Below are 13,883 nucleotides of genomic sequence, written 5' to 3'. Positions count from 1 at the left end.
TTTCAATGTATTTTCTGGGGAAGCACAAACCTTAGAAACTTCGCTTGCCACATACGTGCCTGCTGTGCTTTCCCTTAATAAAATAAGTGAAACAGACAGAAGTTCAGTTAGTAAGCATGATGTCATCGTCTCTCATACACCAGCAGTATCAAAGAAAAGGACCAGGACCCATATTCACAAAACATTGTAAGTTTAGTTTTGCATGTAAACAAAAATCTACGACAGAAGAGCTACTCACAAAACAATAAAATGTAAGTTAGACTATGTGTAAAGTTGGACTCGGCCACATTTCTCCTGAGTTATCTTTTCCTTTTTAAGAATTTGCCTAAAGTTCACACCAAAACGCGAATCCTCACCAATACCAAAATGCCATGGTTCGCCGTTCGCAATGTTATTGTCAGCAGACGACAAACGGAATTGAATTTTGCGCATTTGTTATCTACCCGGTAGTCATCGTTTGTAATGTTGTTTTTTATTATTATTTCTCCGGTGAGAGAGTTACAATCATCCAACTAAGTTATATTTACGTTTTTGACCGTGTTTGTGAATAAGTTGCTTCTTCCACGTAAACGTAAATCCACGACAGATGTAAGTGCTAGTTGTAGACGTAACTTTACACCTTTTCGTGAATATGGGTCCAGATCTTGTAAAACATACCATTATCCTCAAGGTCTGTGTCAAAGGCTTTCTCATCCGTGATGTCGACCGGCCTGAAGTCCATCTCAGAATCAACACCCCGCCCTTCCCCGACCTCATCCTCACTCTCAGAACTGTGACCTTTCTCAGTGACCTTGGAGGTTGCACTGCCTTGTCTGGACTTCCTACTACTGTTTCGACTAATTGTCTGAAAGAAAAAAAACAAGAAAATGAAAGACACTTCATCCATCAATATTGGCAGAACTACCAGACCAGGATGGAACTTAATAATGTAATATGATTTACTATAGTCCATGGATTTTACTGATGGCAATTTTGTTGCCACAGAATAAAAACTATTGCCAATGTTTAAAGGAATCATTTTTGTTTTTATATTTGTTGCAAAAGTTATTTCTGTAGGCAAGTTTAAAAGTGCCATAGGTAATTATTGAGCCTATTGTAAAAACATTTCAAAATTGCCATTTTGATGTTGTAAATGTACAAGCTAAACTATTTTGTTCTGCTTTAATAATAAAAGAAATAACATCATTTCTGCCTTGTTTTAGTAGAATAGGAATTACTACAGTAATTACTGATTAAGATCATTAAAAAAAACATGTTTTACTTCTTTCAGAATATTCGTAGCCTAAATTATATCTTTTGCATGCAGAAAGAAAAGATACTGTTTTTTTTTATTATTTACAATAAATGGACTATTTTTTGTGTTAATTACTTATAATGACATTATGTGTGAATTCCCACTGGCGACTTTGGCTTGGTATTCTCACAGATGGTCACATTTATCAGGAGTAATTACTATATCACTGACAGCCAGACGGACAATTAACAGACAGTGAGAAGACACAGGGTGGTAAAATCTGCACATCAAAGCACACATTAAAGCAAAGTAAACAAAGAAATATTTCTCAAATTACATTATAACAATACTAATTTGTTCAAAAACATTAACAGACTGATAGTAAGCAAAGTGAAAAAAGTCATTAAATAAAATATGTTGTATCATACAAAACAAGCATTCTGAGCGTACTGCTAAAGCAATACATGTCACCTACCAGTCTAAACACATTTTTGTATTTCCTAAATTCAAGGGCCATAACTCTGTAAAAAAAATGGTAAATTGCCATGAAAGTTAAACACGATCTGTAACAGTACATCTACAGTATGCCTGCAAATTAACACCTTTCTTTTAATCGTTACCTATAAACTATGCATATTAATAGTCTGAAATAAGTATCGGTTCAGTGACTTTCCACTTGTTTATAGGCATGTGAAGAAAACAATCTGAGGGTGTTCTGGAAGTTAATGTATAAATATTTAATTCAAGCTGGATAATTTAACTGTCCCTGGTGCATTTGGACATCAGATGAAACGATACAGAAAACAACAACTGTAGGACTATGGTGCAATATGTATCATTTAATTGGTTTATTGGACCACTAGCCTGATTTTTAACAACTTCACACGAGCGTAGGAAGGTGCCAAAAAGTGGGGGTGGGGTGGGGGTGGGGTGGGGGTGGGGGGGCACATTTATATTTACACACTTTTACACTATTATAAAGCAAATATAAAGCAAAATGTCTTTCACTAAATAAAGTCTAAATTTTCGTATGTTAGACACCAAATGGCCACATTTTAAAATGGGCTGAGATGTTGTTAAATAAATATTAATTTCCTTTCACAATAAATACCCAAAATAATTATTTATGAACCAGTAGATATATATATATATATATATATATATATTTATTATTTGTTTTATTATTATTTTTTTTTTAAAGTGCATTTCAGTAATGGTTTCATCAATGCATGAAAAAAACTATCATGTGTATGTTTTTGTGTGCACCACTGGTCAAAATGTACTCAATGTTAGAAATTGTCAATGTTAGAAATATAGAAATAATCTGAGATCAAAACTTGCTAACATAAATCTACATAATGTAAAAATCTTTTACCAATATGTCTATTGGCCATTAATTAATTTTGTTTTGTATAGATTATCCACCAAAATTCCCCAATATGTGCCTGGCAGTCTGTATTAAATAAACATTCATTTCCTTCCTAAATTAATATTACTATTAATGTTCCATTTGTGTACAGTATTGATAATGTGATACAATCCTTCTGATGTTGTACGTTTGTGTTGTTGTTGTTTTAATAATTATATATTTTAATGCAAATTAATTATTTCCAACAAAAGGAATACAACATAAACAACGGTAACATTGATTTTAAGAATCATATTTCACATGTATCAATGACTTGTTCAGAAATGTCAAGGTAAAAAACAATGAATGTTGATAGCTGATACTTAATGGATATGTTAGTAATTTATGATAGCAATAATACTTGAACATTATTAAGTTTCTTTGCGTTTTTTTTTTTTTTTGCTTTTGTTTGTTTTGTTTGTTTTTGTTGTTAGGGTTTTTTAATAAAGAAATTTGTTATGTGAAGTGATATTCCAGAAAAGTCCATGCCCATATAAAATATTAAATATCAGGATTATCAATATTCCAGTGGGATCATTGAAGATCCTGGTTAGATCCTAGTAAACTCCTGATGGGATTTCAATAAATCCCAATGGGACCTCAATAATTCTCATCCATTCTTCCATCCATTCTTCCATCCATCCATCCATCCATCAAATCATCCATTCATCCATCCTAGCATCCATCCATCCATCCATCTAAAATCCACCCATCTATTCATCCATCATACATCCATCCACCTTAGCATGCATGCATGCATCAATCCATCAATCAATCCATCTAAAATCCACCCATCTATTCATCCATCATACATCCATCCACCTTAGCATGCATGCATGCATGCATCAATCCATCAATCAATCCATCTAAAATCCACCCATCTATTCATCCATCATACATCCATCCACCTTAGCATGCATGCATGCATCAATCCATCAATCAATCCATCCAAAATCCACCCATCTATTCATCCATGATTCATCCATCCATCCTACCATCCATCCAACTTACATCCATTCATCCATCCCACTCACCCATCCACTTAACCATGCACCCACCTAATCATCCATCTGTCCTACCATCTGTCAGTCCATCCATGCATCTCATCCATATTTTCTGTATATCTAGTAAGCACACTGTAGTGGTAGTAACCACCCACGGACACCACTCGACTATCTCCTAATACTGCCCTGCCAATCTGTCCTGGGAAGAGAGGGATTAATGTCCCGTAATTTGTCCACCACACAACGCAAAGTTATAACCTGTAAAGAATTGTTCACAGCTCTCAGAGGGAACAAAAACATGACCTGTCATAATGGGTCAGACGGAGATAGATCAACAATATTACACACGCACTGTGACTTTAAAGAATTGCTTTCCAATCCTTCACTTAAACTACCATTTAACCAATGAAAACAATGCATACAACCGATGTATGGTTCAGTTGTCATGGGTAATGTGTCTCGTGTAACTGATTAAAGGAGAAAAAACAAACAAAAACACCTCTGTGTTTTTCGCTGCCTTGAAAGGAAATGAGGCATTCACATCAAATGTTTTCAACACACTTCACTAGACATTCTGAGATAAATATTTTCATACAATACAGTGTGATCAATATATTTATAAAACAGGGCGCTGTAAATATTCTAATTGACAACACAGTATGGTAATTATTTTATTAAAATACATCATAAATACCAGCTGGATGTAGCCTCCCATCCTCTCTATTCTAGTCTGTATACTCATTGGGGGCGGTACGTAGCCCAGTGGTAAAGCGTTCGCTTGATGCGCGATCGGTCCAGGATCGATCCCCGTAGGTGGACCCATTGGGCTATTTCTCGTTCCAGCCAGTGCTCCACAACTGGTGTACCAAAGGCTGTGGTATGTACTACCATGTCTGTGGGATGGTGCATATAAAAGATCCCTTGCTGCTAATCGAAAAGAGTAGCCCATGAAGTGGCGACAGCAGGTTTCCTCTCTCAATATCTGTGTGGTCCTTAACCATATGACTGATGTCATATAACCATAAATAAAATGTGTTGAGTGCGTTGTTAAATAAAACATTTCTTTCTTTCTTTGTATATTCATCAATTAGTTCAGCTCAACTTTATTTTTGTGCTGATATCCAATTACAGTTCAAGCACGCTGTCCTGGACACTCACCTTAGCTATTTGAGCTGTCTGTCCAGAACAGTGGGTTAGCTATTAGTGGTTAGTGAGAGAAAAGAGGGTGTAGTGGTCTTACACTACCCACTGAGTCGTTAAAACTCACTCTGGGTGGGAGCCAGTACCGAGCTGCGAACCCAGTATCTACCAGTCTTATGTCCAATGGCTTAACCATGACGCCACCGAGGCCAGTTTTGGTACATCAAAATCCATGGATAACCAAACTGAGTTGTTTCCCATTGCAACCAGTGCTGTACAACTGTTATATGAAAGGCTGTGGTTTGTGCTATAGTTTCTATAGGAAAAGCTACTAATAGATACATTGAAAAGTTTTGCTTAAAGTTTGTTTCATTTAATGACACCACTAAAGCACATTGATTTATTAATCATCCGCTAATTTGGTAATTTAACATATAGTCTTAGACAGAAAACCTGCTACATTTTTCCATTAGTAGTAAGGGGTCTTTTACATACACCATCTCACAGACAATATAGCACAAATTACAGTCTTTGATATATCAGTCGTGGTGCACTGGCTGAAATGAGAAATAGCATAATGGGCCCACCGATGGGAATCGATCCTGTACTGACAGCACATCAGGCGAGTGCTTTACCACTGAGCTACGTCCCATCGCTACATACATTGAATGCCATATAGTTCAGGAGGGTAAACAATCTTAGCACTCACAATCTATTCATTATACATTAGTCATAGCATGGAAGGAAGGAAATGTTTTATTTAACGACGCACTCAACACATTTTATTTATGGTTATATGGCGTCAGACATATGGTTAAGGACCACACAGATATTGAGAGAGGAAACGCACTGTTGCCATTTCATAGGCTATTCTTTTCGATTAGCAGCAAGGGATCTTTTATATGCACCATCCCACAGACAGGATAGTACATACTACGGCCTTTGTTATACCAGTTGTGGAGCACTGGCTGGAATGAGAAATAGCCCATTGGGTCCACCAACGGGGATTGATCTTAGACTGACCGTGCATCAAGCGAACACTTTACCAATGGGCTACGTCCCGTCCACTAGTCATAGCTGGGAGATGGGAAAATATTTTTAGAAGTGAACAAACTGGGCCTAAACAAATTGTGTGTTTCTTGGAATGTGCTAAAAAAAAAAAATTAAGCAGGGTAGGCAGGCTTTTTTCCTTCAATTTTAGTTTATTATGTTTTCACTATTTTCAATTACATATTAATTAAAAATATAGAAAAATTGAAACAATACAATTGAAAAAAAAATGGGTTGTTCCTTTTTTCTAGGTAGGATTAGGTTCCTGGAAACACACTATTTTTCTAGGTAGGATTAGGTTCCTGGAAACACACTATTTTTTAATTTTTTTTTACCATTGGTGATAGATGTCAATTTCTTTCTTTTTTCTGAAATGCCAGACATATGTTAATACCAAAGTATTATTGTACTAGACAAAAAACCCCACTATTACGGTATATATTATGAACTGTTATATAACAAACTTTTTAAGTTATTGAATAATATCAGTAAATTTCTGAATTGTGTTATAAAAACATATAAATCTCTATTTAATCCATTTAAGGACTGTCTGTTATTTCTTTAACATTCATCAGCATATGAAAAAAAAAAATCAAAATATCTGCAAACTGTGCATGAACAAAGCTATCCACACATTAGTTAGTCCATGATTTTTAAAAATTCATACCCAGATGAACATAAAAGAAATAACAGATAATCCTAACAATTAAATTTGAAACATACTTACTAACAATAACATTAAAAGTGCATATTTTATTTTGAATGTTTTTTTTGTTTTTTGTTCTTAAACAATAACTCTCAATAAGATAAAGTACTAATATAAAGTGACATTCCACGACGTTATTTTTACGTTCATCAAGCAAGGAACAAATTTGCATTGCTATGGTGGGGCTATTGGGAGGAATTTAACTTGCAATGAATGTAATGCAAATTTAATTATATACTGATGGAAAGAAATAAAGGATCACACAGATAGCAACAAGAAATAATGACCGCATCAAAAATCAATTGATATTATCAGAAGTTGACTGGGAACATATAGGCAGCTCATTCAACACTACAGACATTCAATCCCACATTACAACTTGATATGAAATACAGACATTACTACGCTAGTAGTGAATTAAATATGGTCTACAATTTGATGTGTTCCCTTATTTTTTTCCATCAATATATATGTATGATACATGCAATAATTATTTGAGTGTGTATCCTTTTATTTGATCGTAGTTCAAGTAAAACAGTATCTGTACTTTTCCTAAACATGCTACAAATTAACCCAACAACTGAGTCATACTAAATAAGCATGTAAATGAAAGCTTTTACTAAAATGTCTGCTTATTTTTCTAATCTTCAGATTATGTTGGATTTTAAATTATACTAAGTCTTGGGTTGTTCATATATCTCACAGCTTTTGAAATTATCCTAAAATCGTATGTTAGCAATCATAAACCATCACAAATCACCAAACCTCTCCTCCAAAAGTACAAAAATGAAATCTCAAATGAACTGTAAAACACAGATCAAATACAGTAAAGTACACTTACAACGAACAAGCTTAGAATGAACTATGGCACAGAACGAACTGATCGTAAAGTCCTGTTTTATCTCCCTATATATTAATAACCAACTTGTGCAAATGTGTACAATGAACTACTGCTATAACAAACAAACTATCAAGATCCCGTTCGGTTCATTATAAAAGTACTTTACTATAAACAGAAGCTGTCACCAACTATTATAACCTATCATCACTCACCGATTCTAAAAATAAGCCATAATAACAGAACCATTTCTTTTATTGGTATTATATATCTTGGTAAATAATAAGAATTCTACGGAATTACATATCTTACCTACCATAACAATGTTTAGTTCACTGTGAAGAACATCCATAGGTGTAACTATAAATCAAGTTTCAGTGCACTGTGATGAACACCCACAGGTGTAACTACAAACCAAGTTTTACTGACATAGGACTTATAGTTTGTGAGAAACTCATCTAAAACAAATTTATAGGATATTAAACAAGCTTCCATTCCGTATCATGTTTTTGTCCCAAGTGAAATAATTTTCAGCTGTCACGAGCTTTAGCGAGTGACAATGAAAATTATTTCACAAGGGACATAAACCTGATCTGAAATGGTAGCAAGTTTAATATCCTATTTATTACCCATAATCAATCTTAATTTATATCACTCAACTCGTTTGGTTGAGTTCCTGTAAGGTTGTAGTGTGGCAATCGGTGACATCATCGTGTGACATTGAAGTGTTACGTCCCACTTGGCGTTCTAGTGGGACATATCACTTTGATATGTACCAAGATATTTTAACCATATGGGTAATAAGATTTAATATTGAACTTTAAAATGAGAAGTTGATACCATCGCCACTACTGCTGCCACCAGTGTTGTAATCACTGCCACCATCATCAGAAAAATTAAAAGTAATACCTTTTTTTTTTGTTGCCTTTTTCTATTGTAAAGGCAAGACAAAAAGGAGAAAAAAATAAATAAAGTTTACATGTTTAAAGTTTACATGTTTAAAGTTTACAAATCCTTAAATATACAGCTCTAATGTATAAACTTTCAGAAGCTATTATTTTGATAATAAATTATCTGATTTGGTTGTATAACATTAAAGTTTTAAAATCTTTCCAAAATATTATTATATAAATAATTTACAAACATGTAAAATCTATCCATATTACATATACATGTATCAACTTACTCTTCTAGTGCCTCTGTTTACTGCAGACATACTTGTGTTATCCAATAATTATCCAAAAATCCCGTATTAACATTCATATATCATGGTGAACAGATAAATCCTCTTATATCCAAGATACGAAATCCTCAAAACAACATTTCCACTGAACAGCTAAATCACTAGTCCAACACTTGTAAATTGCCAAGCATTATTATCACAGCTTATCAAGACTGTCACAGGTTATGAAAATCTAAACAACACAGTCAAGTAACAGTGAAAAAAACAAAACTTGAAATTTAATGTATTATACTATTTGTACTTAAATTTTCTTAAATGATTTGTACTTAGAAAAAGAAAACAAATTAAGCTTTTTAAAATATGAATGATCCAAACACTTGTGCTATTGTAGGTCCCAGCTGAGAAGAAGAAAACAATCCTCAAATGTGTTAACAGCAGAACGTCAAGACTTATGAACGGTTTGTCAGTTCATGTAGGATTTTTGAATGTTGTGACTTTATAAAGCTGGGGCTGACAGGTCACAGACGGTGTTCAAACTTGATCAACAAAGATCATGGTAACAGCAGCATTCAATGATAAGTGATATGCATGTATTACAGGGCAATCCTTTTGTCAGCTAAGACATTCCTGTCGAAGACAAGCTATCCCTTGGCAAGCGGACTACCTTAAACTTTCCAGCAAGAAAACCTTACCCATATATATATATACACACATGTAATATATGCATCAGTGATTTTTTTCTTTCTTTTTATTCACTGCTCGGTCTGTTTTAATATTAATTTAAATTCATTCATGTGTGGCCATGAAAACAAGTACTTCTTTGATATACTGTTGATTTGTATGAATATTTCATGAAAAATCTCTACATGCTCACTGAATGGTACATGTATAAATAACGGGCACGAGTTGTTCTGTGGATGATTTCTATTGTGACTACACACATGTACAATCAGTGGTTGGTTTAACTTACTGGCTGGGGTGCTTGTATGTTTGGGGTACGGTATTCTGTATGACACTTATCCGTCATGGAGGACCACTCACTGGAATATTTACCATTTCAACAAGCCCACCTATGTGAAAGGGCCGTAACTTTGTCAAAAAATGGATAAAATTATAATCTTCTCTAGTTGGACTGGTAGGGGATTAATAAGAAAATGAGTGAATGATTGAAGAAATGAAGGAATGAACATCCCCCCTGGATGGTCAGTGATTGGTCATATTTACTTAGTTTAATGTTTCTAAAGATTCTTGGATATTTAAAATAAATAAATAACATGTGATTAAATAATTCAGCTCATTACTATGTTTTGATGTTTGCTAAAATCTTGAGTTTAGACTTTAATTTTTTATGAGCAATATTGTAGTGACATTGAATCTTTTTTTCAAAATAGATAAAACATGATCTGTAACTGTAAATAATAAACCTATACACAAAAATATCTTGAGGCAGTGTGAAAAAAAGGTCCAGCAAACTATATGTGGGACAGACGGAGAGACAGATAAACAGACTGACAGACAAACTGACAGACAGACAAACAGACAGATGGACAGAAGGATGGAGATGAAAATTATAATCTTCTCTAGTTGGACTGGTAGGGGATTAATAAGAAAATGAGTGAATGACTGAAGAAATGAAGGAATGAACATCCCACCCCCCCCACCCCCCCTGTATGGTCAGTGATTGGTCATATTTACTTAGTTTAATGTTTCTAAAGATTCTTGGATATTTAAAATAAATAAATAACATGTGATTAAATAATTCAGCTCATTACTATGTTTTGATGTTTGCTAAAATCTTGAGTTTAGACTTTAATTTTTTATGAGCAATATTGTAGTGACATTGAATCTTTTTTTCAAAATAGATAAAACATGATCTGTAACTGTAAATAATAAACCTATACACAAAAATATCTTGAGGCAGTGTGAAAAAAAGGTCCAGCAAACTATATGTGGGACAGACGGAGAGACAGATAAACAGACTGACAGACAAACTGACAGACAGACAAACAGACAGATGGACAGAAGGATGGAGATGAAAATTATAATCTTCTCTAGTTGGACTGGTAGGGGATTAATAAGAAAATGAGTGAATGACTGAAGAAATGAAGGAATGAACATCTCCCCCCCCCCCACCCCCCCTGTATGGTCAGTGATTGGTCATATTTACTTAGTTTAATGTTTCTAAAGATTCTTGGATATTTAAAATAAATAAATAACATGTGATTAAATAATTCAGCTCATTACTATGTTTTGATGTTTGCTAAAATCTTGAGTTTAGACTTTAATTTTTTATGAGCAATATTGTAGTGACATTGAATCTTTTTTTCAAAATAGATAAAACATGATCTGTAACTGTAAATAATAAACCTATACACAAAAATATCTTGAGGCAGTGTGAAAAAAAGGTCCAGCAAACTATATGTGGGACAGACGGAGAGACAGATAAACAGACTGACAGACAAACTGACAGACAGACAAACAGACAGATGGACAGAAGGATGGAGATGAAAATTATAATCTTCTCTAGTTGGACTGGTAGGGGATTAATAAGAAAATGAGTGAATGACTGAAGAAATGAAGGAATGAACATCCCCCCTGGATGGTCAGTGATTGGTCATATTTACTTAGTTTAATGTTTCTAAAGATTCTTGGATATTTAAAATAAATAAATAACATGTGATTAAATAATTCAGCTCATTACTATGTTTTGATGTTTGCTAAAATCTTGAGTTTAGACTTTAATTTTTTATGAGCAATATTGTAGTGACATTGAATCTTTTTTTCAAAATAGATAAAACATGATCTGTAACTGTAAATAATAAACCTATACACAAAAATATCTTGAGGCAGTGTGAAAAAAAGGTCCAGCAAACTATATGTGGGACAGACGGAGAGACAGATAAACAGACTGACAGACAAACTGACAGACAGACAAACAGACAGATGGACAGAAGGATGGAGATGAAAATTATAATCTTCTCTAGTTGGACTGGTAGGGGATTAATAAGAAAATGAGTGAATGACTGAAGAAATGAAGGAATGAACATCTCCCCCCCCCCCACCCCCCCCCCCTGTATGGTCAGTGATTGGTCATATTTACTTAGTTTAATGTTTCTAAAGATTCTTGGATATTTAAAATAAATAAATAACATGTGATTAAATAATTCAGCTCATTACTATGTTTTGATGTTTGCTAAAATCTTGAGTTTAGACTTTAATTTTTTATGAGCAATATTGTAGTGACATTGAATCTTTTTTTCAAAATAGATAAAACATGATCTGTAACTGTAAATAATAAACCTATACACAAAAATATCTTGAGGCAGTGTGAAAAAAAGGTCCAGCAAACTATATGTGGGACAGACGGAGAGACAGATAAACAGACTGACAGACAAACTGACAGACAGACAAACAGACAGATGGACAGAAGGATGGAGATGAAAATTATAATCTTCTCTAGTTGGACTGGTAGGGGATTAATAAGAAAATGAGTGAATGACTGAAGAAATGAAGGAATGAACATCTCCCCCCCCCCACCCCCCCTATATGGTCAGTGATTGGTCATATTTACTTAGTTTAATGTTTCTAAAGATTCTTGGATATTTAAAATAAATAAATAACATGTGATTAAATAATTCAGCTCATTACTATGTTTTGATGTTTGCTAAAATCTTGAGTTTAGACTTTAATTTTTTATGAGCAATATTGTAGTGACATTGAATCTTTTTTTCAAAATAGATAAAACATGATCTGTAACTGTAAATAATAAACCTATACACAAAAATATCTTGAGGCAGTGTGAAAAAAAGGTCCAGCAAACTATATGTGGGACAGACGGAGAGACAGATAAACAGACTGACAGACAAACTGACAGACAGACAAACAGACAGATGGACAGAAGGATGGAGATGAAAATTATAATCTTCTCTAGTTGGACTGGTAGGGGATTAATAAGAAAATGAGTGAATGACTGAAGAAATGAAGGAATGAACATCTCCCCCCCCCACCCCCCCCCCCCTGTATGGTCAGTGATTGGTCATATTTACTTAGTTTAATGTTTCTAAAGATTCTTGGATATTTAAAATAAATAAATAACATGTGATTAAATAATTCAGCTCATTACTATGTTTTGATGTTTGCTAAAATCTTGAGTTTAGACTTTAATTTTTTATGAGCAATATTGTAGTGACATTGAATCTTTTTTTCAAAATAGATAAAACATGATCTGTAACTGTAAATAATAAACCTATACACAAAAATATCTTGAGGCAGTGTGAAAAAAAGGTCCAGCAAACTATATGTGGGACAGACGGAGAGACAGATAAACAGACTGACAGACAAACTGACAGACAGACAAACAGACAGATGGACAGAAGGATGGAGATGAAAATTATAATCTTCTCTAGTTGGACTGGTAGGGGATTAATAAGAAAATGAGTGAATGACTGAAGAAATGAAGGAATGAACATCTCCCCCCCCCCCACCCCCCCTATATGGTCAGTGATTGGTCATATTTACTTAGTTTAATGTTTCTAAAGATTCTTGGATATTTAAAATAAATAAATAACATGTGATTAAATAATTCAGCTCATTACTATGTTTTGATGTTTGCTAAAATCTTGAGTTTAGACTTTAATTTTTTATGAGCAATATTGTAGTGACATTGAATCTTTTTTTCAAAATAGATAAAACATGATCTGTAACTGTAAATAATAAACCTATACACAAAAATATCTTGAGGCAGTGTGAAAAAAAGGTCCAGCAAACTATATGTGGGACAGACGGAGAGACAGATAAACAGACTGACAGACAAACTGACAGACAGACAAACAGACAGATGGACAGAAGGATGGAGATGAAAATTATAATCTTCTCTAGTTGGACTGGTAGGGGATTAATAAGAAAATGAGTGAATGACTGAAGAAATGAAGGAATGAACATCTCCCCACCCCCCCACCCCCCCTGTATGGTCAGTGATTGGTCATATTTACTTAGTTTAATGTTTCTAAAGATTCTTGGATATTTAAAATAAATAAATAACATGTGATTAAATAATTCAGCTCATTACTATGTTTTGATGTTTGCTAAAATCTTGAGTTTAGACTTTAATTTTTTATGAGCAATATTGTAGTGACATTGAATCTTTTTTTCAAAATAGATAAAACATGATCTGTAACTGTAAATAATAAACCTATACACAAAAATATCTTGAGGCAGTGTGAAAAAAAGGTCCAGCAAACTATATGTGGGACAGACGGAGAGACAGATAAACAGACTGACAGACAAACTGACAGACAGACAAACAGACAGATGGACAGAA

The 13,883-nt window shown here is 33.9% G+C and overlaps 1 protein-coding gene across 1 annotated transcript in view; it reads right to left on the bottom strand.

Moving 5' to 3' along the window:
* LOC121368814 (leucine-rich repeat-containing protein 74A-like) overlaps nucleotides 1-13,883 on the bottom strand; it is a 66,725-nt gene that overhangs the window by 24,222 nt on the left and 28,620 nt on the right. Inside the window, exon 3 of the mRNA XM_041493559.1 lies at nucleotides 658-844. Within this exon, the coding sequence (XP_041349493.1) occupies nucleotides 658-844 (187 nt within the window). The remainder of the gene's footprint in view (nucleotides 1-657; nucleotides 845-13,883) is intronic.

The sequence above is a fragment of the Gigantopelta aegis genome, chromosome 3 (assembly GCF_016097555.1).
Source record: "Gigantopelta aegis isolate Gae_Host chromosome 3, Gae_host_genome, whole genome shotgun sequence".
NCBI classification, from domain to species: domain Eukaryota; kingdom Metazoa; phylum Mollusca; class Gastropoda; order Neomphalida; family Peltospiridae; genus Gigantopelta; species Gigantopelta aegis.
Note: the sequence above shows the minus strand (reverse complement) of the source record. Positions and strands in the feature narration are given on the sequence as shown.